Here is a 27,109-nt window from a genome sequence, read left to right as displayed (position 1 = left end):
TAAATATTTGATTGAAACATAAAAACAGTTTATTATAGGCCTTAGTAGTAAAAAAAAGTATTTTTGTATTTTTTAAAATTTGACAGTGGCCATTTTTCTCTTATGTTGAGTTTGGCCCAGTGCGTTCGACAAATGTTTGCGAACGAGTTCAAACATGGCGGCCTCCATTTGCCCGAGAAGTGTAACTCATTTCCGCCGAAAATGTTTGATTTTTCGTCACAACAGAGGATTTTCTAATAGTATGAAGCTAAGAGTGGCTGCTCACCACTATGAGGAAGTTAATAATGCATTTAATGCAGCTTTTCATCGTCCCATCGTCAAGAAATTGTCGTTTGCAATCCGACATGCTCGTGCCTGCAGTAACGTTTCACACGATGTTGTTGGTAAAGGTACGCAGTTGACTCGCAAGAGGGCGGAGTTAAGTGACAAGTTGGAGGATGGTCCTTCTCTTCAGGATTTCATTATAGCATCGAACCAATCTGAGAGTGTCTACGATGAAGACCTGACACAAGAACCGGTACCATACCTTCTGAGAAATTCAACAGAAGCAAGGAACCGAAAGGGTAAAAAAAGAGAAATTAAGTTAGTGGGAAAATAAATAAAAGAAAACTTTTAAAAGGTCTAGTCCCACTAAATTGGGTTCATTTTTTTTGGGGGGGGGGGGATGGCCCCATTGGTTTCCAACCCCCCCTGGATCTGCGTCCTTGAGCATTGAGGCGGTTTCTTGAGGGTCTTAGATTGGAGAAAGGTAGAGGACGGCCACAACTACTTCAGCATGTTCAGGGACTTTGCTGAATAAGATTGGATATTGGATAATGAACCAAAAAGCTGAGCAGCTTTTTATTCACTTTCAAGCATTTGAATAGTGTGAAAAGGTACAGGTACGAGTTGTGTGGTTTCATTGTTTGTCAAATGTCACACTTTTGTTGAAAGCCATTATCGTGCATGATCTGAGAGCTTCCATGAGGAATAAATTAGCTAAAATTCTTCCTTAATCATGTTAATTAAAATCAGTCAAATGTCAGCCACCGCTACCTGTTCTTTATATTATTTTAATAAGCTCTTTGTCAATTTTTGACAAGTAAAGGTGCACCCAAATTCTGATTGTCGGCCACATGTTTAACTCGATCTGTGCCTTTCCAAATTGAATATTCAAATATTTGATCAAGTCCAAGTTGAAATAATCGAATACAATTTTATTTTTTTGGGAAAAGTGCACAGCCCTAAATTTCTTTTCATTGGAATAGTAATGTCATTGAAAGTAAATACAAGGAATCATCCCTGTGCAACGGATGATGATGAACGATTCTAGAAGGTTTCAAAAGTGCATTAGGAGTTTGGGTTAAGTGAAATGGGTTTTTTGATTGCTACAAACTGCAGTGCTATAATTAAATTATGAAATTGAATGTTCCCAGTATATTTTGAGACCTACGGTTGCCAGATGAACGTGAATGACACGGAGATTGCCTGGGCCATATTGCGAGAGGAAGGTTTTCAAAAAGTGGATGACGTCTTAAAGGTACGTTGATGCTCCCTGTAAACCAATAATTTGCCCTAACAGTCCTAAATCCTCTAATATGATTTTGCACACCCCCTACGGAGTTAGGGTTACAATTTGAGACACTACAGGAATTTTAAAGGAAATTTCCAACTTCCTTTCATCCCCATACTTCTTGATTGCTTGGGTCGTGCAAAAAGGGAGAAAATGCACTCATTTTTTTAAACATCAACATTAAGGTCTGTGTTGTTTCTACATTTAGGCTGACGTGATCTTGGCAGTCACTTGTGCAATCAGGGAGAATGCAGAGCAGAAAATCTGGAATCGTCTGGAGTACTTCCAAGCGCTGAAGAAACGACGGCGGAGAAACCAGCCTCCTCTGAAAGTGGGCCTCTTGGGTGAGTGTCAAAAATGATTGCTCGGGAAATGAAGTTAGTCTGCAATACAGTGAAATCTCGATAAGTCAAACTCTGATAACTCCAAAAAACAACTGTTAAGTCAAACAAAGAATCCATTCCATTCAGTAGTATAACAATGATATACAACCCTGCTTAACTCAAAACTCTGCTTAGGTCAAACTTTGAACCTGTTCCCTTGAGGTTTGACTTATCGAGATTTCACTGTATTAGTACATGTATAATTGGTCCCGATTAGCAGGGGAGGGGCACTTAGAGCAGGGCTCGATTTACCCGGGTGCACACATGCACCAGTGCATGTAGATTTTTGCTTGTGCACGTAGCTTTTTTACTGAGCATGCACAATGTGCATGTAACTTTTTTAGCCGCCAAAATACTCATTTCATGCATATATTTACTGTTTACAAATGAGTGAGAATAAGAATAAAGTTTGTTGAATACTTGACCAGTTAGTAGTGTACATTACAAACGTGTTATTTCTTTTATATATCCATAAATTATTCCTCGCGGCAGATTCAGAGTACGTGGTAGAATTTGGCAAGATCGTCCTGCAACTGCCTCCGATCATGCACGTGATTTACCACGTGATACATACCGCTGATAACTTGGTATCGCACTGACGCTCCGGGCATTCCATATGTCCCGATCATAAGTGTGATTCCAAATTATTAGCTGCGTTTATCACGTGGTCTCATTATTGGCCAATCGGACGCCGCCTATCACATGTCCCACATGAAGCAGACGGGTAGCTCGGAGGACTCTGATAATTTTGCACGCAAATGACCCTGGGTACTTGTGTCACTTGTCAGGTTAAAATCCAATTCTACGTTCGTATGGGTTTTCATAGACGGCAAATTTCGTCGAAATGACACATCCTGAACACACGGGAAGGCAAATTTAGCTTTCTATGTGAGTACTCAACATATGTACGAAATAATGTATGGCGGATCAATTTTGCCATGTTCGAAATGCCACAACAGCGTGGCGTTGTATACAACGCCACGTTCACGGGTCTAGGCTTGCCTTGAGCACGATCGAGTAAAAAAAGGCTATTTACTGTACTGTCTGTAGAAAGTTTGATAAATCAAAGAGAAAGAATGCCTTCAGAGAAGCAGACGGGTGTAAGTCAATTATGGTGCATGTGGGTTTTTCTTGGTGCATGTAGGTTTTTTGGTCTACATGCACCAGTGCATGCAACTTTTTTTTTGTAAATCAAGCCCTGACTTAGAGTTGCCTCATCTTGTACAGGTGGCAATCATAGTTTTTAACTAAAGTTCTTTTGGTTTCACCCAAATTTTGAGATGGGGGGGGGGGGAAGGGTGGGCATGTAACTTGTCTCGAGTGTGGGTGAGAACCTTGAACTGCCCACAGCTGCCAGTTTTAAGCCACTGTTTGAGGTTCTGGTTAGAGGCTCCTATGCAGTCCCATAACTGAGCGCAACCAAGGTATCCACTCCTACAATGGAAGGGTTCAAAACATTAAAGGGCCACTTCTTAACGTCACAGTCAAGGGTCTACTGTGGGCTCCGGGCACTAGTACCCCATCAACGACCAGAATAGGAGAGTTGAGGGTGCCCTAGACTGGTTCCCGATCTGTCCACTGCGTATTTCGAATGTGTCCAAAGTTATTGGAGGCGGGGATATGTCTTGGAGGCCATCCAAAGTTGAATTTGAACATATTCGCGCACCGACGACGCCTGACGCTCACGCCAAGATGCGGTGGCTAATAGCTTTTGCACATTCAGGAAGTTGTGCGTACTTCGCGCGCCAACTAATACAGTACGCGCACGCTGTGTGTCCCGTCCGCGGAGCTCACAAAAGAGGTAAAAACACGCCCTCTTTTGTTGGCGCACGGAGCCCATAGCATCCTGCAGTTTTGTTTTTAATCATTCATCCTTCGATGTTACATGAAATACTTGATTCATCTTTCTTTCAATATTAAAATTTCTCTGCACGTTAGGGTGTATGGCTGAGCGTCTGAAGAAAGAAATCTTAGAGCGAAGCAAGATAGTGGACATAGTTGCCGGCCCCGATGCTTACAGAGACCTCCCCAGGCTGCTCTCTGTGGCCCACTCCGGTCAGGCGGCCATCAACGTCATGCTGTCCATGGACGAGACGTATGCGGACGTGGTACCCGTCAGGCTGAATCAGGAATCCAAGTCGGCATTCATGTGAGTATTGCCTCTGCATTTAATATTGATGAAAATTAAAATAATAATAATGTGATGCTTACATGTATATAGTGCTTTATTTCAAACTCTTAAAGTTATAGTCCATCATTTGTAATTTGTGCATTTTGTTCGTTTGAAGCAACAAAAGTGCTCAAAATCTAAAGAAGGGTACTGAACAACTAACCTGATAAAGTTTCAGCTCAGCTTCAGCTGTATATTCTGAGAAAAACAGCATCCTAGGATCCCAATTTCAAATCAAAAGTTGCTGAATCATGTTTTGAATTGCGCCTAAATTCAGCTTCCGAGACACGTTCTCGCTGAGCCGAATGCAGCTACGCGATGTCGCGCACTGATCTGACGAATTATAGCAACCGGGGGTGCGTGTGCGTCGTGCCAATGCTTGCGCGCGCTTCGCCGAATAACAAAACGAACTACTAATTTAAATTTTCCTACGGTGCGTCTTAAGAAGCACCGTTTGAAAGGCCTTCTTTCGTTGAATACTTCAAAATGACAGCTTGCCAGGAAGAATACTTACTATCTTTCAACCAAGTATGTTTTTCAACAATAATTATGTCAGCTACTTTTCGGATAGCTGCAGATGATGGACTATAGCTTTAAAGCACTTCACAATTATTACCCCTGTTCATCAGGCAACAAGACCACTTTTCTGCAGCAGCTCGAGAATGGGGCAACCTGGTCTCTACCCTCACTGGTACCCATGTATACTCTGGGTGGAGAGAGGCAATTGGAATAAAGTATCTTGCCCAAGAACACACGCCCCATGCTCCTCTGTCAGGGTTTGAGCCTGCGTACCAATGTACATGAGTGAGACACCGTAACCATGGGACCAAGCCATGCATTCATGGGCGTCGCGAGGGGGGGGGGCAAGGGGGGGCACTTGCCCCCCCCCCCCTGGAAAAGCAAAAAAAAAAAAAAAAAAGGAAGAAAAAAAAAATAAAAAAAATAAAAATAAACAGAGGCGCGAAGACAAAGTGGTGTAAATTTAATGAGTTGGGGGGGGGGGGGGAATGTCCCTGCCCCCTTCCAAAACTGATAAATCGAGAATGTGTTGAGAAATACAAGCATTTTTTTGGCAAAAAAAAATTTTGCCCCCCTCTAGACAAAATCCTGGCGACGCCCATGCATGCATTTGGATGATAATGAAATATTTACGAAGGTTTTTTCACTCGTTTGAAAGCTCATTACTTAGGTAATGCAAACAAATTCAATTCAATTTGAAACTTTATATTTTTGGCCGTCGTGCCTAGTGCAGCTTTAAAGGGAATATACATCATTTGCTTTTGCTGTAATTTTCAGAAATGAATGGAATTGGGGGGTTGGAAATATATAGCAAATATAATTACACTGACTTTTTTGAGGTTTTGGGTTCGAAAATGCTATAAAAACCAAGAAACACAATCATTTTCCTGTAGTCTGGTTCCCTGACTCCATATAAGAAGAAACGGAGCAGTTTACATACATTGGGGAATTGTAAGGTCAGGAAACCAGTCTAGCTGGCTTGTACCCGTTCATAGGTGTGTAATCGATTGCAAACAAGTGCAATGGTCAATTGGGGCCAGTATTTGAAAAAAAAGCCAGTTTTTTCCAACGCTGGTCGGCCGACCAGCGTTGGAAATTGATACAAAAATACCACTTTTCTTGAAAATGACAGTATACCAGGTGCCATGATCTTACAGGATGCTTTACACTGTCATTCACTAACAGTCCAGCAAGGTATTTCAAAATGATTTGGTAGTTTTATTTTTTGATGTTTGCAAAGGTTGTATTTTCCCTTTAAGCGAGGCCACTGAACCTGAGATCGTTGTACCTTTTACCAACGTTACGTGAAGTGAAGTGACGTCCGTTGAATGCCGTCAGACTTCATCAGGCTGTCAAAGGCCTCCAAGTCGCAGACGTATGCACCTTTGCGTAATTTGACAGTGATCAAATTACTAAATTCCTCATTCCTATCTTGTGATGTGTGTATATCACAAGGCATCCGTCGTTTCTGTTCATCTATTCCTCCCAGTAGATTCCCTTTTGAATACCCACTCTGATCAGAACATCCAAACGACAAAAGCTGTCTTGATATTCATAAATTGAGTTATCCTTGAATGGCCAACATCACAATTAACGTACATGTACAGTTCTTTCATGTAATTTAATTAAGTTGCTATTTTTGTACAAAATCAATATAATTGAGTTTGACTGTAACAAACTGACAAAAAACTAATCATTGAAAAAAAAAAAACCGCATTTGAAGAAAAGCTGCACTGCAAAACAAGAGTCACGATAAGTTGATTTGCCAACCTGTTCAATTTGTTCATTTCGTTCCAAGGTTTTTAAGATTAGTAAAAAAACCCAAAAACCTGGTAGCATAAACAGCAACTTAAGGCAGCCATATGTACTCAAGCAGGCATACAATTTAAAAACCCACCCTCGTAGACTTACCAAATACATATATACCAATAAGCAAGTATGGTAAAGTGCCTTGCCCAAGGACCTAAGCATTTCATACATACATAAGATTCAAATGCCTGTTGCCAAGCTACAGTTATAATGGAATCATTCACTAGTCACTCAACAGTCAAATCACAAGTTAGCATCAGTTGATCGTCCCCACCTGGGTCCTTTTTTGAAGTCACATCCTTTTATTTTAAATTTTTCTTCTCAACTCCAAAAGCTATTTTTTTTTATCATGCATAAAACATGTATAAATTGGGTAAAATACACAGAACATTGTTTATAAATATTTGACGCTACTTACTAGTAGGATAGCTAATAAAAAGGTGGAGGTCATTTTGAACTGATAAGTTGGTGGCCATTTTTAATTTAAATACATGGCGGCCATCTTGGAAAAAATAAAAAACAAAAATCCCCATATCCTCCACTTTTTGAAGAAATCCGGACAATCAACTGGGTTTTCTTTGTACTTGGCCTAATATGTAACAGAGGAGGAAAAATATTAAAACAAAGGAATGTCTTTTACACGGTTCATTGGAATCATCTTTTTGCACATGACTGTTGAGCGGCTTGAGACTGACTTGTAATTGAATTGTGAATACTGGATTACGTCTGAGCCTGTCTGCCTGTGAAAGTGCAAATAATTAAGTCACAACCACTGAAAGAATTGAAGTCTAGACTGTCAAAGCACTTCCCGTTGTCTTCAAGTCACTATCCATGTGCACAAAAGTCCATGACCTGAAGTTACCCTAACCCTGCGGAATGAATACAGGATGAGTAAAATAAAAAACAAAACCCAAATGGCAGGAACAATTTTTGTGTGAAGTTTTGCCTGTAGCACTTTCAGAATCTCAGGTATGAAAGCCCAGTCATTAAGCTTTCTTTTAGTACAAGAATCATTCAAATCACTCATGTACTTTTGAAAACAATTCTCATAGGGATGCATGTGAATTGTTTTCATTGTGCCGAAAGAATACTTACCTTTTTTGTGATCTGTGGACAGAACTTGAAAACGGTGTTTGTGTTCAAAATTCTGTTACTTGAAAAGTACATGAGTGATTTGAATGATTTTTGTTCTAAAAGAAAGCCCAATCAATGAGCTTTCATATCCTAGATTTTGAAAGTGCTGCAAGCAAAACTTCATTCAAAAATTGGTTCTGCCATTTGGGTTTCGTATTTCATATTTTTTTTTACTCACCCTGTAGAATACTTGAATGTTATTGAAGTCGGGAACAAAAAAAGCCTTCCTGTCTGTTATATCTATTGGTATAGCCCGTGGGGTCCTCCCCTCCCACAAAGTCCCATTTCCCCCTGAGGTGCCTTCCACAAAAAAACCCATACATTTAGTTCCCCCAACATTTAAACGCAGGTTGCCCCCCCCCCCCCCACAACTAAAAACATCCTGGCTTCGGCACTGGTTGTATCCTGTAAGATTCAGCAAGTTTTGCTCTTGGCTGTTGTTGGATTCAGTTTGATTTAGCGTTGCCCTCGAGAAAAACCCGAAGGGATTAACAGATTGACAGAACTCAACTTTTGAAATACGAATCTGCTCTCCGTCTGTTTTGTCCGCACTCTAGCTCCATCATGCGAGGGTGCGATAACATGTGCAGCTACTGCATCGTTCCCTTCACTCGAGGCAGAGAGCGGAGCCGACCGATATCTTCAATTCTAGAAGAAGTCAGGATTCTCTCAGATCAGGTAGACGAATGCAAAGCTCAATTGTGATGCGATCAAGCTAAGTGAGTCGTTGTCGGGAGTTTTCATTTGGAGATGCAGGCCAAAATAGGGCCACTCCATCACATCACTTCATCACATCTCTTGGTGTTCCAACTTCCATAATTTTTGAACTAAAGATGGTATCAGCATGCGGTTTTCACAGCAGTAATGCTGAGATTGTGCTCTTTTCAAATCTGTAATAAAAAAAATTTGACCAGGGTCGACAAACGACTCAGTTAGCTTGATTGCATCACAATTTTTCAGCTCTGCTGGTATTTTCTTAGCATTTTCCAGCATTTTGCATTCTGCAGCAGACCAGAAGTTTGACAATAATTTTGTTGAAAACTCTTATATAAGGTTGTTAGTTGTTATATAAGGTTCGTCATCTCAACTGAACCATGCGTACTGCACACGGTGTAGCATTCCACAAATGGAACCGGAAGTTAATGCAACTTGAGTGTTTAACCAATGGACGCTTGTAAACAGAGGTCCGTGCGCGTGTAGGACAAAGTCACGTACGAACCAGATAGATGTTAATATGCAAATTTGGTCCAGGGTCAGGACAGATTTCTTAATAGATCTTGCTACAGCATGGTAGAAAATTGCTTCATTTGTAACCACATTAAACTAGCCTCCCAATAATTTAAAACTTTTTTTTCTTCATGAAATCAATTTACAATTAAAAAAAAAGTTGACAGAAATAATCCTGTTGTTCCCAGATTTTGAAGTACCCACTTTAAAATATGAACCCTTACTAAAAGGAGAGCGACATATTTAAGATGCACGTATCTTGGAGGTACAATTACAAACCCTCATTAGCTGTTCTTGCACTTTCTAACCCACAGGGTGTCAAGGAAGTGACGCTGCTCGGCCAGAACGTCAACAGCTACCGTGACACCTCAGAGGCGACCTACTACGGGCACGGGACAGCCCCTGATACAGCCGACCCCTCCACCCACCTGGCCAGGGGTTTCAGCACCATCTACAAGCCCAAGACGGGCGGCCGGCGCTTCGCCGACCTCCTCGAGAAGGTCGCCCAAGTGGACCCCGAGATGAGGGTGAGGTTCACCTCGCCGCACCCCAAGGACTTCCCTGACGAGGTGTTGCACCTGATCCGAGACTGCGACAACATCTGTAAGCAGGTCCACATGCCGGCGCAGAGCGGTAGCACGGAGGTCCTGAAGAGGATGCGGAGAGGGTAAGAGACACACGGTAAAAGGTACCGAGAGAGGCACATTATAATTGATTGAGGGGAACAGATTGTTAACAATTATCTGAGATATATATGACATGAAGCTTTGCATGGCGGATGAGATAAATTATAATGTTCGCGGGTAACACCATGTGGAAAGAAAGAAAAGTGTGGTTCTGAAAAGAACCGGTTGGTTGAGTGTAGAACTCAACGTTTCGGACAGTGTGCTCTGTCCATCCTCAGGAGGGTGAGTGATGAGATGTGGATGATACAGGAGGTTTTATGGCTGTGCGTGTGCAGTGGGGTATGACTGGATGCTTGGGCGCTGGGGTGTGTCGGATGTAGGATGCTGGATGTGCTCTCATTTCTGGCAATGAAACCAAGGATTCCTCAAAAGCGCCCCAGGCACTGTAGCTCGCAAGCCTGAAGAAACCTGTGGAGAGAAGACAATGGGAAGAAATTACAGTTTTAGAGTTGGGAGGAAAAGCCCAGAAGAATATTCTGGGGAAAAACCCACAGAATCAGGTAGGGACTGAAAACCCAATCCACCGTGTGGGATTCACATATTGCTCTGAATATTGACTTCCTATTAATATTTTCATGTTATGACGATTAAAAATGTCATTTGTTGCTGGCATATTTTTGATAACACTGTTCTCAAATCTTGTCAATATTTTCATATTTTGGTTATTTCTGTACAGCTACACGAGGGAGGCATACCTGGATTTAGTGGCACACATCCGGAGCACAATTCCACAGGTATCCCTCAGCAGTGACTTCATCACGGGATTCTGCGGCGAGACAGAATCCGAACACGAAGACACCCTGTCCCTTCTACGCTTGGTCCGCTACAACTACGCCTTTCTGTTCGCCTACAGCATGAGAAAGGTATATAAAATAAACACCACAAAAAAACAAAAGTCCACACTCATCGGAGGGCCATAATTTAAATCCAATCGTCTTATGATGACGCCATTTAAATAGACCGTTGGGTAATTTTGTTAGCTACATTTTGATACCCCGTTTGCTACCAACGACTGTAAAGTGTCCAAGATTGACAACGGTTTATGAAATATTATGCAGTTTGAAAAGTTGCAAATTTAAAGATTACACAAGGAGAAAATGCTAAGCGCAAAACATGCCCGTAATTGGCCCCTATCGACAGACACAGTGCCTGAACAAAGCGCGGGTAATTCAATTTCGTGTGCTGCCATGCACGCAAGCACATCGATATTTCCTGCCGTTCATTTCAGGGCAGTGTAACATTGTCACACAGCAATTCCTCTCGCGTACTCTTTAAATTTGCAACTTTTCAAACTGCATCGTTTTTCATAAACCATTGTTAATGTTGGACGGTTTACAGCCTTTGGTAGCAAGCGGGATATCAAATTGTAGCTAATAACATTCCCAATTGGTCTAAGTAAATGACTTTATCATAAGACGATCATATTCAAAATTTTCTTTTTTGGCGGTGTTTTTCATGAAACACCAGTTAAAACAAATTATAGGTTTTGCCTTTCACGGACGTATAAACACTGTATACTCAGTGTGTTACCTCCCGAGTGAAAGTTGGAAAAAATCACTCGGGTGGGACTCAAATCACGACCTCCTGCTTTCTAGTGCAGATGTCTTACCACTCGACCACCGAGCTTACGGGATCGGCTGGCTAGTTCGAATCTGACGTACATAGCAGCGGGTACCGCATAAACTATTATAAGATGGAATTTTGGCAAATGGAAGGGCAAAACCTATAATTTGATTTATCACCCCGACGCAAAAAAAAATCCCATGTTATAATAGAAACACCAGTTGTTCTTTGCATTAATTTAAAAGCAAAGCAAATATGTCGTTGGGTAATACTGATCGACAAAATGAAACTGCAGTCGATCACACAATGACGTTTACTTTATTTCTATGAAAGATGCACCGCCTGTAATGTTGATTTTAGAGTCAAACAAGAATTTGTGAAGCGTAAAGGTTCACTGTTTTTAGGCTGGTTGCATTACCTCGTGGAGTTCACTTTGTATCAGGCGAACCTTGATGCAGATTTACACTGACAATATCTTGCAATATTTTTGCCCCGTGATTTTGTTTTGAACCGAATGTCATTCAAAAAATTAATAACTCAGCACTGCTGTTCCGTTTGGTTGCAATATTCCATTAAAAAAAAAAATCTGGTTATGAACAGCTGGTATGCAGTGATGCGTAAATTCCAGTGTTGCATCGATATCTGATCGGGCAGTATGAGTGTTCATTGCACAAAATCCATCACAGAGTCCTTTACTTCTGTCATATATAAAGAATTTAATAATCCTGATTGTTCACGTGCAATGGACCATGAAACTTTTCATTTTGGATGTTAACACACTGTGACACGCACATGTCAAAAAACTGAAATGAAGTGCACTGTATTGTGTAATATACTTTACAAATTCCATACTTTATTTTTTGGCCGAACCCACACTACAGTGCGTAAATGGGCTTTATATATTTTGTGTTATATTTGTGGAACGGCACTCAATGTCGTAGTCCTATAACCATCCGATTTGCTTACAGTGCAAGCACACAAACTCCGTGCCAACCATAAGCACAGAATCCTCAGCCACAAAAGAAATTTGGATGAGCAAAAGCCACCATTTCTTATTAATACTCATAAAAATCCCGGGCTGTTTGTGTGGAATTTTGAGGCGTAGTAGCGGAAATTATTCGCATGGTTATAGGTGCGCAGTGACAATGACGTTCTGTAGACCTTGATCATGCTGCCACCATTTGAGTCATGTTTCTGTATCCAATAACAGTACTGAATGATAATATTTTTGGTGCAAAAAGAAACCAGACTATTTTTCCTTCAAGCCTCGCTTTGGTTACGTTGATTTAAATGGGTAAAAAATCAAGATGGTCGCTACATGATAATGGCCTATTGTCCTTCACTATCGGCACTTTGTCATTTTCAACATTGAGTAGGTACTGGTACTTACAAGTGAATACAGCCTTACAGTGGGGCGCTGTGGTCCATTGGTTACGGTGTTCGACTCGTGTGCCGTGGTACACGGGTTCGAATCCTGACCGTGGGAACATGGTGCTTGTGCTCTTGAGCAAGACACTTTACCATTATTGCTCTGTTCTTCGGATGGGACGTAAAGCCGTAGGTCCCGTGTGTTGTGTAATGCACGTTAAAGAACCCAGTAACACTTGTCGCTAAGAGGAGGGGTTTGCCTCGGTGTTTCTGGTTGTGGCAGCAATTATGCGCCGCAGCACCTAGCAAAAAAGGTGCTACATAATGGGTCTCATATGTTCATATACTTCATTTACCTGGCTTTGGTTGCATTCTCCCCCAGCGCTTTGTATTCTCTGGCAAAAAGCGCTATATAAATACAGTTATTATTATTATTATTATTATTATTACACAATCTGGCGGCAGCCATTCTCTGTGGTGGCACCAGCCTCGCACGAGTCACGCTCAGGTGGTACGCACGCACTCCGGGCTCCTTTAACCAATAGGAATACCAAAATGCTCATGCGCCTCGCCTCTAAGAACGCGTGCAGCATGCGCGTGAGCGTGAGCGTGACACCACCGCAGTAAGAGCTTCTAATTCTGGTCGCCGGATTCCACTCCACTTGTGGGGAAGACCTTTGTTTCCCTTCGTTTGTTCTCCGTTGTTCCTATTGAAATCTCAAACTTGTTTCCTTATGGGGCAGAAGGATTTCTAAAGACTTCCTTGTGGGGGATTGTGTTTTGTACCCCATGAGGAACCCTGTACATAAGTCCATACCTGTATCTATAACCTGGGCCCAATTTCATAGAGCTGCTTAAGCACAAAATTTGCTTAAGCACGAAAAAAAATTGCTTAGTAAAATCACGTAACCCGCCAAAACTCCATGCGATGTACATTGCTTGTGACTGGTATTTAGCTGTTGTTTACTTAGCATAACAATCGAGTGGAGTTTTGGCCGGTAACCTGATTTTATTAAGCAAGATTTTTTTGTGCTTAAGCAAATTTTGTGCTTAAGCAGCTCTATGAAATTGGCCCCATAAGCGACACAAACCAAACTACCTTGGCTTTAAAATCCTCTGCTCTCCCCAGAAAACCCACGCCTATCACCGGATGCAAGACGACGTCCCTGAAGAGGTGAAGCAGAGACGATTGCGTGAAGTCATAGCGCTGTGCAGGGAGGGCATGGCCGAGGCGAATGCTGAACAACTGGGCCGGCGGCAGTTGGTTCTTATTGAAGGGGTAAGTTCATATAAGACTATTGAGTGGGCCAACTTTACACAATAAGACTTCAAGCGTATGCAACTTCGAACTGGCCAGCTGACCTTGTTGAGGTCAGAGGACCAATGGTTAAGACTTCTGCACTAGCAAGCAGGAGGTCATGGGTTCCAGTCCAACCTAAGAGCAACCTTTTGACTCTCTCTTCTAAGCTCCTAGACGCTCCTTTTAAAAACGATGTCAATGTAGAGAAAAACCCAGTAGTAAATATACCTGTAAGTCCAACATGGACTCAAGTGTAATTGACCTATCGTGGTAGAATCACGTTACAATCGCGCCAACACAGCTTGTGAAATATTGTCCAATTACATGATATACAAATGGGCACGGAATGCGCAACATCTGAGACAAACAAAACTTAGCGTACAAAAATTCCATAGGGTTGTCTAAGGGGCGTGGCCAACTCACAAATGGCAAAAGGTCAATTTGATCCTTAAACTGTCCTTTTTAAATTTTTACTCTTCCCATTTGATTCAGTAGCTTGCATGATGTTCGAACAAGATCAGGTGGCAATAAAAATGGTTACAAGTTAAAAACAAATAATCCAAAAATTAAGACCTTGCTCTTTAAATCTGTAAATGAAAAATGATAGTGCACGTTCCAGAAAAGGGTCTTTGAAAAACTGATTCTTAGGAAACAGCTCGAGTGTAAAAGGAAATGAAATCATGTCCTTGGTCAGAAAGACTGCATCTAACGTTTGAAACTTGTTGGCCGTTAAAAACTTAAAAGTAATTTTTCCATTGGTAGCAGGGCCCATTTTCTCAGAGTTTTTGCAGACAATATGAAGGACTAGATGTAAACATTTGAGACTTTTGGAGCCTTAAGATTAATTCCCCAAGTGGCAGGGCCCAATTTTATTTGGAGTTGCAGAAAAATATTGCTCAGCATTTTGATGAGCTAAGCACGAATTATCTGAGTAACCAGTGACAATCAGTGCATAGGGCATGCAAATTTCATCGGTTAACTGTGTTTGCGGCTTAGCAAAGTTGTCTTGCACTTAGCAAGTTCCTGTTCCAAAGAAATTGGCCGCAGGTGTTTGGGATACTAATCGGTGCGCCTAATGGCATCGACCTTGCTGATTTGACCGACTCTTCCCCGCCTTGATGTCTGCGTCCGTACCAGTTGACTGTCCGTCTCAGCTGCGCAGCCCATCGGACTTGATTGAATCATGCGTTGGCGTTTGACATTGATGTGGGGTAATTGGATTGGCAATATTAGGACAAGGTGTCATGTGTGTAGTGTAATAGCTCCGTGCATGATCGATTGAGGGCGCTTTACAGGTTTTATTTGGGGCCAAATTTCATGAAATTTGCTAAGCACAGAAAATATATGCTTAGCGAAAACAGGTTACCAGGCAAAATGTCATGAAATGTATATTGCTTTTCACTGGTTCTCTGCAGATTTTTGCTTTGCACATATACTTACTAAGCCAGAACTTTTTTTCGTATTCTTGAGACCACTCACTTTTTTCAAAACTTCGGTCATTCTATAAATTCAGGGTCCAAAGTGTGACCTTTCTCCCTATCCCTGTTTTCTTGGTACTTAGCAAGTTGCCATTCATGTATCATTTATCCTAACCACCTCCAACCCTTCAAATTCCAACTGCATGTTTTGTTGGAATCTGTTGGAGCGAGTACAGTAAACTGATTAACCTTTACATGGGGTCAGGCATGCAACCATAATCAGAGTTTAGTTTACCATAATGGTATTGGATTTTGCAAGAGTGAGGACGGATCCTAGCAAATCACTGAAGGGATTAGGATTCAGAATGACTTCAAACTATTTTATATTTTGTTGGGTAGGAAGTTTGCTATTCATAATCACTCTTGGAGGATGACTGCATTAAAGAGTGCATCAGAATTATAAAATCATAGATGTCAGATGTAACAGGGACAGAAAAAAAAGTGGACCCCTAATTAATAGAATGACCAGTATTCGAATTGAGCAAATACTATTTGGACATTTCTATGATGATTGAATATTCAGTATATTTGGCAGTAATTTTCAGTCTCCATCCATAGCCTGGTGAAGCTTGGTACAAAAAGTGAAACCATTTCCCTGAACACTTACATGTATTTCCTGACACATTCATATATATATTTGTATGGCATCGGTTTTATTGGGTGCTTAGCGTGGAAGGAAAAGACCAATTGACAGTGTAAATGTTCACTCAGTGTCTCTGCCTCGGTCGGAGTAGAAGTGCGTTGGACTGTCGATCATGATCCACTCGCAAAATGTCACCGTGGTGGAAATACACGTAGACACCCACTTGCTTTCACAAAGTGCAAGGACGTGTTTGTTTCCTGTCACATACTCAGTCTTTAATAAGTTGGTTTCTGATTTGTCGGGGTTCGAGATTGGGTTGGAAGAAATTTGGTCCGCACAGGAAACCCATTGAGACACACTGGTGACCACTTAACCGGCATGTTGCAGATAATGTTTACGTTTGCCCCCCCCCCCCCCATCATTAAATCAATCGTGTTTACATTTTCTGTGACTATTTTGTATTCCTGTCCTTCGCTAAATGCAACATTTAATGAAATTAGCAGATGTCAGGCGGACATGTAATTTTATTACGGCATGTGACGGGGCGACGGCAAGCAGACAGATTTCCTAGTGATGTGATGCTGTCAGGCTTCAGTTGTCCAAAATATGGAGAATATTGAACCATTTGGAAGATAGCTGCGCAATAAGTGTCCAACAGCTGCTTCCGTTAACTGTGCACATCAGCTGGTGTGCTCAACATGGACTTTATATATTTTGTCCCCCCCCCCCTCTCAAAAAAAAAAAAAACACCCAAAAAAATCAATTTCCTGGGAATGGCTAATTTGGAAAACAATGTTCAGAGAATTCTGAGAAAGCAATTGAAAAGTCCCCCCCCCCCACAAAAAAATTAAAAATCCCTGAAATATTAGGACTTGTAAAAAAAAAGGATTGTCACTCTTGTTTCGTTAAACTCAATTATCCCTAAAAATCTTTACTTTTAGGAAAGATTGTCTAATGTCATGGGTCTTTTTTGATGATTTTCATTTTCGGATTATCATTAATATTTTCAGACTTGACAAAATGTTCCGTATTTAATGTATCACCCTGACAAAATAGATCATCAGCAGAAGCAAATATTGGAGTTGGACTGCGTACACAATTCATCAGTCAACACAGATTTCTTTCACATAATGATTGACTTTCCTTTACATCAGGGAAATACTTTGATGAAAGAGAGAAAAAAAAATAATAAGGAGAGAGTCGGGCAGGCGTCCGTCCGTAACTAATAGCTGCTGGCTGCGTACATAAAACCAGAATAAGGTTATCGCAACGCAAAACGACTTAGAGCAGCTACACGACCTCCCTAAAGCCCATGGGATCTGCAGTAATTGCCAGAATCCATAGGGGAGAGTGTTGGTGTGGGCTGGGCCGGGCCTGCTGATATGAGGGATGATGTTTCAATGTTATCGTGGGGATTTCATTAAATAAGCTGTCGCTCTGAACACCACATTTAATCACCAGGGACGATGGATAGGACGATATATTGCCTGGTTACCCATGAGCCTCTAACGACTGTTGACATATTATTGAAAAGCCTAAAGACTGTCTGGCTTTTTTTCAAGATATGTGCAATTTTATTTTCCAGATTTTAATATGTATCTATTTTTGTCGAAGATTGACAAATATCTTATGAAATTCATGTGACGTATTCCGGCAAAAATGAAACGGAACTCAGCATCCGTCGAAATGAAGGTTTTGCGGTCATGAGAAAAAATACAATACTATGTATCGCACTTCAATCAGACCTTCTGTTGACAAGTTATGGCTGTCTAAAGTTCAAATTTATCGACATGTCCAAAACTGAAATACTGAGAAAAAGGCCTTTAATGTTTCGAGTTTTGTATAATGAAAGATGCAAATTGCTTTTCCTTAAAACGTTTTTATTCAACAATTCTTATTACTTTTTAGAATATGTGTAGTAGACGTGTCAAAGAGTACAAATATCAATAAATGGAAAGAAAAAAAATTACCCCATTCAGTTTTTTTGGCCCAGTTCCGTCCCATTTTGCCAGAACGCCTGACATATAAAGAAAAGGCAGCTGAATGGCTGGTGTTTGACTAATTTTCAAGATGAAATTTGAGCAAATGTTATGCATAGAAGCCCTCCAATGGTGCGCGAAAGTGGATTTTGACTGAAAAAGTGTAGCATTTGACAAACTTTAAAATCCATGCAACTGGAACACCGCTGACGTCTTTTAATATGTAGCTTGCAAGTTGCAGATTAAAAAAATTCTTTTTAGAAGATCTGACAGAATTGAAGGCTATTTCTTTAATCGGACCCGATACCGGGCAAGTACGAACCTAAGACAATCTTTGCCCGGGCAGGCGTTAAGTCAAACAAATTACCATTAAATTGTTGTCACGTTCGATGAATATTTATAAGCAGTATTGGCTACCTCGGGTGCCCTTCACAATCTCACAGGCAAACAGACGTGATCGCCCAGCCGTTATGGCCCTTGCATTTAAAGCTATAGTCCATCATTTGCAGCCATCCGAAAATTAACTGGCGTAATTATTGTTGAAAAACAAACTTGGTTGAAAGATAGTAAGGGAACTAAACTCCCTGTGAAATTATTCTTTCTGGGAAGCTGTCATTTTGAAGTAATCAAAGAAAGAAGGCATTTCCAATGGTGATTCTTAAGAAGCACTGTAGGAAAATTTAAATTAGTAGTTCGTTTTGTTATTCAGCGCAGCGCGCACAAGTATTGGAACGACACACGCGCGCGCGCGGTTGTTGTAATTCGTCGGATCAGTGCGCGACGTCGCGTATAGCTGCAATTCAAAACATGATTCAGTAACTTTTGATTTGAAATTGAGATCTTAGAATGCTGTTTTTCTCGGAATGTACAGATGAAGCTTAGCTGAAACTTCATCAGGTTAGTTGCTCAGTATCCTTCATTAGATTTTGAACTCTTTTGTTGCTTCAAACGAACAAAATGCACAAATTACAAATGATGGACTGTAGCTTTAAGATTTTGGTCAAGGAGAAAAATGTAAGTCTGGATCACATGTACAAATGCTGGCAGGGGTATCGATTTTCAATTAACTACTTCATTTAACATGAAGAACATATTCTCGTTTTCTACAAGGCTGTGCACTTTTGATGAACCTCTGGTTTCAATTTCAGAAAGAATTAAGGCCAAAAAACAAAATAATAAATAAAAAAAAACCACGAGCACTACAACCTCATAAATATTCCTATTTGGTGAACGGGATTACACTTTTAAAGGTACGTACACATAGGAATATTTGTAGTTACCCAGAAATGTACCTACTGATGTTAAAGAGAAAATTCTTGTGTACAAAGTGTACAAAACACCCTGTGAAATTATTCTGCCTGAAATGGTATCGTTTGGAAGAAAACAATCATTGAAGATGGTTTAAGAAAGTGTGCCGGCGGTCACAGTTTATTTTAGGTGCGTTAGCAACAGAACAAGTTTTGAGACCAAAAAAATTGTGCATACAGAACGTTTTCTCTGTTTTCTCAAAATAGATAGTATCCACTGAGCTGAAACTTCAATAAGGTAGCTGTTATGCACCCCTTGTGCAATTTTGTTGCTTCAAACGAAAAAAAAATATATTCACAAAGCCTTGTACCTTTAAGCCGGAAATTGTCCCAGCTATTTATTCAGCAATGCCGAGCTTTTAGAGATCGCTTTGAGTTTGGGGGTAACAGTATCCTCGTTCCTTATTAACTGCTCTAACATGCCATGTTTCGATAGTATTCATCAGAACTTGATATTGCATCTCACAGCCCCAGGCATGTGCACACGATATTGTTAGCGATCTATTTTACTATAAGTTTCATAAACATTGTCGAATTGAATTTCTGCTTTTTATAACTCGCTTTCCATGAATTTTTCGTTTCAGTTCCCGTTTTGACTGTAAAATTGATTTGCTGGCCAAAAAATATCTCAAAAGTTTTGAAAGCACCTCATAAGATGTTTTGTGGACAAATATCTGTATTCATATTTATTCCTCAGAGTTTCCTCAACCAATCTATAAAAAATTTTGTATAAATTTTTATAACCGTGTATTTACACAAACACAACTGTATCCCTCCCCTGGAAAAAAAAAACCCATCCACAAAATTTACTGCAGCAGAAAGACAAATTATATGATGTGGACCTTAAATATAAAGAAAAAAATTCTGCCTGTCTTGCTATTGTATATCAAGTTTCTGGCCATTGAATGAAATGAACTTGAAGAAAAAAAAGTGGCAGTGCCTTTATGTGCAATAAAGAGGAAGTTGTAATTAAAAATTGGGAGTGTGTGGCCTAGTGGTTAGGGTTCATGACTCATGATCAGAGGGTCCGGGGTTCCAATCCAGCCGCTGGTCATATATTGTGTCCTTGGGCAAGGCACTTCACCCCCACTTGCCCCTCTCCACCCAGGAGTATAAATGGGTACCGGCATTAGCTGGGGTGTAACCTGCGATGGACTAGCATCCCATCCAGGGGGAATAGAAATAGTCTCAGTCGTTTCATGCTACTGAAACCGGAGATAAACGCCGGCCTGATGGGCCACATTGGCTCGGGACAGACTTTACTTTTTACTTTTTTACTTTAATTAAAAAAAATGAAGTAACCCAATGGTTTTTTTTTTTTACATCTTTTGTGCTTCTATTTCTGAAGTACCGGTATTTTATTTGACTGCGTTGTTGTAAGCTTGTTTGAAATGGAACTTCCGTGCCGCGATTGTCCGTTTTCCGCCAATGATTGGTATTGAATTTCAATTTGATAGTAGGGAAGAATGAAATATGATAAACCTTGCAGCGAGAAAAGGTGATTATCACCTCGGTCATTATCCCACAACGAAACAAAAAAGATGCAGTTAGCGCTTGCGGCACCAAAGACGCTTGAATTTACTTTTTTAAACATCTCTTCCCGAAAAGAAATTCATAATAGCCGCGGTTGCGATGAACAAACGCGCACATGTGAATACCTTCCTATTAAATTTTTTTAGGTGTGTGTGCATTTTTTTTTCTTCAAATGGATTGAAAGTGCTGGCCAACAATGGGCGAGTTTTTTTTTTTAATAGTGACCATAGACTGAAGGGAAGCGTGTTGAATTGTCCGAAAGCCACACTGGCTGTTCTCCCGAATAATGGATGCTCTTGTGAAGTCCTTTGTGTGTGGTTTCCTCAAACGTTGCGCCGTGACCCTTTGTTGTTAATTTTTCTATCAATTTACGAGGCCTTAAATGTGTACCCACTGGCAATTTTCTTTTCAAAAGACCCTTAATTTATTTATCATAACTTAATTAATTGTGTGTGTGCATTGTGACTAATATTTGTAAATACACTTAATATAAAATGTAGGGGACAAAGCAGCGATGTCGTTTTAGCTGCTACATACATTGCTGCAACACAGCTGCAGAAAGTGCGTAAATGTCATTTTGGGTTTCGTTACAGTGTTTTGGGAAAAAATCCTTTTGATTTCTGTTTGAAAAGGGACGTTCTTTCTTTGTCTAAGCTATGGGAAAGTGTTTTAAACAACGATTCATTTTAGTATCTTCTTGATAGGCCCTTAAGGCCGTTCATGCCGGTGTGAGGCGAATTTTAGGTCAGGAAACATTCCCCGCAAAATCTGCCAGAGTTAAAATGAGTTCAACTTTTGCAAAGTTGCAGCTGGGTCTGTCCACACTAACGGTTACAACTTATAACGTTATGGGTGAGATATGGGAGGTGGATTTCAAAGCAGGTTTTTTGCTAATTTTTGTTTTTTGAACATTCCTGTATTATCCGTGATTGCACTGATAAATAATTAGGCTGATTCACTGGATATGTAGGCAACTACTCGGCCATCTTTAAGATGAAATGAAGGATAATGTTCATAACATGGACGGACACTCTTGATTCATGCTATAGGTGTTTGTTATAATATATCCTGGCCATGTTCCATTTATATATTACATATTCAACGAAGAATTAGCATCCTTCAACATTAAAGCAACCTGTTAAGTATTTATGAAATTATGATGCGACTTGATACATGTTCATAACATGGACAGAAATTTGTGACAAATTTCTGTCCCTGTTATGAACATGAAGTCTTGAAGATTTGTACATCCTTTAGTTAAAAATACCCAGAGGTTTAACCTGAGATTGGCCAGTGGCAATCTCTCAATGGGTAGCTTTATAGTGGGAACAAATTTGGGATAATTCATGTATTTTATTTACTGCTTCCCACCACTTAAAAATGAAATGTCTGTCCGTGTTATGAACGTTAAATCTTGAAGATAATCCTCTGTAATTTCTCGAAACCTGAGAAATTGATCAAACTTGTTGGTGGGCAATGTTCTTACCAAGATATTGGATGAAGAAAGACAGAAACCTTAACCTATTACTTCATGTATCGACTCCTGTCCATGGTTCCCTCTAAATGTCACACTTTTGTAACAGTTAGTGTGGACAGACCAAGCTCCAGTCACCAGTGCTTGCCGTGTCGTCACGAATTCGCATTCGCACTCACTTTTGCACCGAGTATGAACCGGCCCTAGTAAGACTGTAAGGCAAGGGGCAAGGTAGATTTAATCAAGCCAACACGTGAGAATTGACCATTTCAAATTCCTTTTATAGTCACCCTGATTAAATTTGAAATGTCACAGGCAACTGACCTATTGCCGTTTGCAAGTTAGCCACGCCCCGTTAGACAACCCATCAAATTTTTGTACACTAAGTTTTGTCAAGTCTCAGATTTTGCACGTTCCGCGTCCATGTAATTGGACAATTTCTCAAGCTGCATTGACGCGATTCTAACGCGATTCTACTGCGAAAGGTCCTTGACTTGTCTTGTCAGACATAAGTCTGTTGTAATGTTGTGTCATACAGTCTTTTGTCCTGACAGCTCAACACTCTATCTGAATTGAAGATAGAAAGAACGCATGACACTTTGTTGGGGAAGTGCTGGCTCACACCCGGAACCTTTGCTAAACAGATGTTCTAAGTTGATTTGAAATATGCTTAGATTTGGGAATGTTTTGTGCAGATATGAAAATTCTCACAGATTTGAACACAGCTAAAGTAGTTCTTGAAATCTGTTAAGCAGATCTAGAAATCTGCTAAGCAGATCTAGAAATCTGCTTAGCAGTTTTGGGAATCACTTCAAAGTTAACCAAGAAATCACCTGAACTGATTGAAATCTGCTAAGCAGATTTAGGAATCAGTTCATATTTAACCTAGAAATCACCTGAGCTGATTGAAATCTGCTAAGCAGTTTTGGGAATCAGTTCATAGTTAACCTAGAAATTACCTGAGCTGATTGAAATCCGCTAAGCAGTTCTGCCGAGCATCTGTAATAATGCGATTAATGATTTGTCTGCGAGTGTGAACTACTACTTTGAATAACTTCATTTTCAATATTGTTTCAGCTTTGTTTAACATCTGGGAGTTCTGAGTTACCAATAGCAACATTTTAACTAGTCTGTGTTCATTTCATCCCAGCTCATAAAAAAAACTTTAACATTTCTTCTTGCTCAGGTCAGTAAGAGGTCAGATGAGGATCTAGTCGGACGGAACGACGGAAACATTAAAGTTGTTTTCCCCGACGTTAAAGTTCCCTGCAGTATAAGCGATAAATCCTATTCTACATCACTGAAACCTGGTGACTACGTAGCAGTCCATGTAAGTGATAACCTGGTGTTTCCCAAGCCACGGCCTCGTCTCCGACTTTGGCTGTATCATTTGCTCCAGCATCATTAAAGCTGCAAGTACCCCCCCCCCCCCACCCAGCCATCCTCCTTCCCTAGCTAATCCCTCCTCTGTTGTTTTTCCTTCCACTCTTGCATATTTGTGTGTTCCCAACTTGTTTTTCTCCTTACCCCAGCCATTTTGCCTTTAAATGTCCTTCCAGGTTCGAAAACCTTATGCCCACCAACTGTTTTATTTGTATATTTCAGGTCAGTAGGTCACATTGAGCTGGGCTGCCCAACTTGAGGACCTTAAAATTCTCGAAGCCAAACTCACAGACTCGGCAACGATTTCGAGCCCCAATTCTCATCAACAAATACAAATGCTGTTGCCTGAAACAACATTGAAATTTGTAAAAAAAATAGTGTAAATAAACATTTTGCTGGTACAATAGAAGTGAAACTGATACTTTCATAACATTGACAGAAGGACGAATAAAAACAGGTTAAATTTTATGATTTGCAGTTGTAGGCGTGGTTTTATATACTCCTTCAATCTTTTATTGCTTGGTAGATTGACAGCTGTAATTCTCAAGTTCTGAAGGGAAGTCCCCTGTACCGCACCACCCTGAAAAATTTCCACCGCACTGAGCAAGCGGCTGATGCCTGGCACTCTGCAGAAGTCAACAGGTAGCCAGGGTTTCTTATATTGTTTTGTTGTTGTTGTTTCATATGATCATCGCACACAAAAGTAAAGAATACATGTGAGGCGTTTGGAAAAAACTGAGACCCAATGAGCACAGGCTGTAGTAGAAAGAAATGCCCCCCCCCAAAAAAAAAAACCGAATGGAGCTGATTTCTTTTTTCAATTTCCAGATTTATTGATATTTTTAATCTGTCACGTCTACTACACATAGTTTAAAAGAAATACTATAATAATCCTGGAATAAAAGTGTTTTTTTTTAGGAAAAACAATTGGCATCTTTCATTTTCATGAAACAGGCGAAACTTTCAAGCCATTTTCTCAAGCTTTTACTTTTGTTCACATGTCGATAAATTGCAAACTTTAACTTGCCTTAACTTGACAGGCCTTAACTTGTCAATGGAATGTCGGATTGAAGCTGGCATTGGCTGGCATTGGCTGATTCGCAGTTGAAAGAAGAGCGGTTATATAATGCATGCATGCACAAGGTGCACTCTTACACGAAAGGGCAATATGTTTCATGCTACAGAGAGAGTTGTTGACTGTCTACACTGGACAAACAATGCTGATGATCTCCCACACGTAGGGACTGAATTTCTCATACAGATTTCAAGAAAAGACGACGCAGATTCTGATGATAGTCCTTTTCATAAAATTCAATTCAAAATGTATTTATGAATGCCAGTGAAAAAATGTCACGACCGCATCGTCTCTGTAAAAACACCTGTTAATTCTGCCGTGACCACGCCCTTTAATTAGCCCATCATAATTGTAATGAAGGTACATTGTACACATTTTGATTAAAATTATAAAAAAAATAAAATAGGAAAATTATGAAATATTTGTGTCTGAAGCTCAATAAAATAAATTATTACTTCTATGATGAGGTCCGCCCATTTATGTCAACAAACACATCGTTGCAAACACGTCTGTTTTGTGATTTTCAAACAATTGTATTTTTTTGTTTTTTAATGTTCCAGTAACTTTACACTCGTGCACATTTCCCAATATTCCTTCCAAAAGCACTGGCGTGTTCTTTAAACATTGTCTGTTGTCCCTCTTGCTGAGATAACTTCAATTTCGGCTCAAGTGTCAAATTTCTATCAAAGCAGGCAAAATGTGTCCTGCCCGTCAATACATCTCTGTCCGTTTTGTGATTCTAGAGACATTCATACTGCAGGGTACGACGTAAACATCTTAGAGTACCAAATGTCTGGTTTCTTTTGGCATACCATAAATTTTATAGTCCTTGAAAGGCCCCTCTTCTGAGTCAGTGTTTTTATTATGTTGTTTAAGTTTGACGTAAGCGTGAAGTTGAGAGTTTTTTTTTTCTGGAAGGGTTCCTTTCAACACTAGCCCAGACGCAGGAAACATGCTACTTATGTAGGAAATGTCCGCAGTTTTGGATTTTATTTTCAGTTTTCTTACTCTGTAGTCATTGATTGTCTGTTTGCTCAGCTGTCCTGTCTCCAGTAATTTCCTAAGACACACTCTGAGGTGTGTAGTAATGTGAGGCCGTTCCTAGACGTTGTACAGCTGAATCAATAGCCATCAACAAAGGTTTAAACCTTTTGTCGTTTATTTGAACCGTGGGCCACATTTGCACACGATCATGTGCAGCATCCTTCAAAATAGACCATTATCATGTTGCGGCCATCTTGATTTTTTTCCATTCAAATCAACGTTACAAAAGCGAGGCAGGAAGGGAAAATAGTCTGGTTCCTTTTTGCACCAAAAACATCATTCCGTATTGTAATAGGATGCAGGGAACATGACTGAAATGGTGGCAGCATGATAGAGGTCTATAAGACCAAGCATGCCTAGTAAAACTGGTCCCAGAGTGCAGAAAATTCTACTTGCTTGAGAAAACGATTCTTCACTCGAAGTGTTTCATGCAAGTTGTCTACAGAATGGGCTGGATGAAGCCCATAATTACACGGTCATGGGAGACTTTTGAGACGTTGGTGACAGCAAACATACCGGTCCTTTTTCAATCGTTATGTCAAGTTTAAGCCAAAGCGCGCATGCTCAGTATGACACAAACAATGGAAAAAGGTCCCGTATGTTTGCTGCCACCAACGTCTCAAAATCTCGCATTGTTAACGCCATGTTTAAGCTAAAGAGCGCATGCTCAATATGACGCAAACAATGAAAAAATGACCTGTGTGTTCACCGCACCAATGTCTCAAAATCCCCGATTGGCATGATGGGGTAATCAGCACTACAGGGTAATTGGTATTATGGGGGAATCCTATACAATAGCACTGCTCGGCTGTCAAATGATAGTCAGTGAGTCTTTTTGTGATAGGTACAAAGATAACACTAGGCTGGCTCTCTGGTACCACCAAACACGCAAGGGGAGACCTTTCTGTCAAGGTGGCCTCTGTCTTTTTAGCAGATGGCCTCTCCCATTAAAGAAGATGGCCGCCACTTATTTTTTCAGTCTAAGTAAACACAACCAGCTGATGTCACCAAATCTAAATATTACAATCGGTTTACAAATTTACCATGTTTATATTTCCACTTGGTCCATCTTAACATACGATGGTTCACAAATAATGGCCACAATATCTGCCCCTTTGCTTGCTCTCTCGAATTTTCAATATAGAACCCAAGTTCCTTACGAGTGCTCTCGTCAAGTTGAACGCCATAAACAAACACGTGGTGCGTTTAAAGTAGCCACCAAACAAACAGTAATAAATGACCCTATAGTTGCCTTCAAATCTAAGAGGGTCCAGGGTCCGTGTGTGTTAAAGGAAAGCTGGCGATGGCTGTAGGGCATCAGGACAACACTCTGAAGTGGGGGTCGTACTGAGTAAACCCTTTAGTCATTTTTATGTCAATAAAACAAGGTCCGCACTCGCTCTTAACTTAAGCAGTATAAATTGTCAGAGAATCCTTTTTTTTAGGGGAACAGGAGCTGGGCGGTCAAGGGGCGGGGCTTGGTGGCAGGGGGTGGGAGGAAAAGATGGCATCAGTTTGATTCAAGAGGACACCCCATGATTG

At 40.5% G+C, this 27,109-nt stretch overlaps 1 protein-coding gene across 1 annotated transcript; it reads left to right on the top strand.

Moving 5' to 3' along the window:
- Positions 1-128: 128 nt before the first annotated feature.
- LOC119745708 (mitochondrial tRNA methylthiotransferase CDK5RAP1-like) lies at positions 129-25,362 on the top strand. Its single transcript, XM_038222249.1, has 10 exons — positions 129-563; positions 1,416-1,519; positions 1,761-1,896; positions 3,874-4,084; positions 8,125-8,245; positions 9,109-9,461; positions 10,157-10,343; positions 13,541-13,690; positions 23,252-23,395; positions 23,975-25,362. The coding sequence occupies exons 1-10, from the start codon at positions 155-157 to the stop codon at positions 24,092-24,094; spliced, it is 1,935 nt and encodes a 644-aa protein (XP_038078177.1). The 5' UTR covers positions 129-154; the 3' UTR covers positions 24,095-25,362.
- Positions 25,363-27,109: the final 1,747 nt, after the last annotated feature.

The sequence above is a fragment of the Patiria miniata genome, unplaced genomic scaffold (assembly GCF_015706575.1).
Source record: "Patiria miniata isolate m_02_andy unplaced genomic scaffold, ASM1570657v1 HiC_scaffold_7, whole genome shotgun sequence".
Taxonomy (NCBI): domain Eukaryota; kingdom Metazoa; phylum Echinodermata; class Asteroidea; order Valvatida; family Asterinidae; genus Patiria; species Patiria miniata.
This window is presented reverse-complemented; position numbering and strand designations above follow the sequence as displayed.

Excerpts from the sequence above, each read along its gene's own strand:
- LOC119745708 (XM_038222249.1), top strand. The coding sequence starts at position 155 with ATGGCGGCCTCCATTTGCCCGAGAAGTGTAACTCATTTCCGCCGAAAA. Across the intron at positions 4,085-8,124 it reads GAATCCAAGTCGGCATTCAT|CTCCATCATGCGAGGGTGCG; the intron begins GTGAGTATTGCC and ends TCCGCACTCTAG. Across the intron at positions 23,396-23,974 it reads GTGACTACGTAGCAGTCCAT|ATTGACAGCTGTAATTCTCA; the intron begins GTAAGTGATAAC and ends ATTGCTTGGTAG.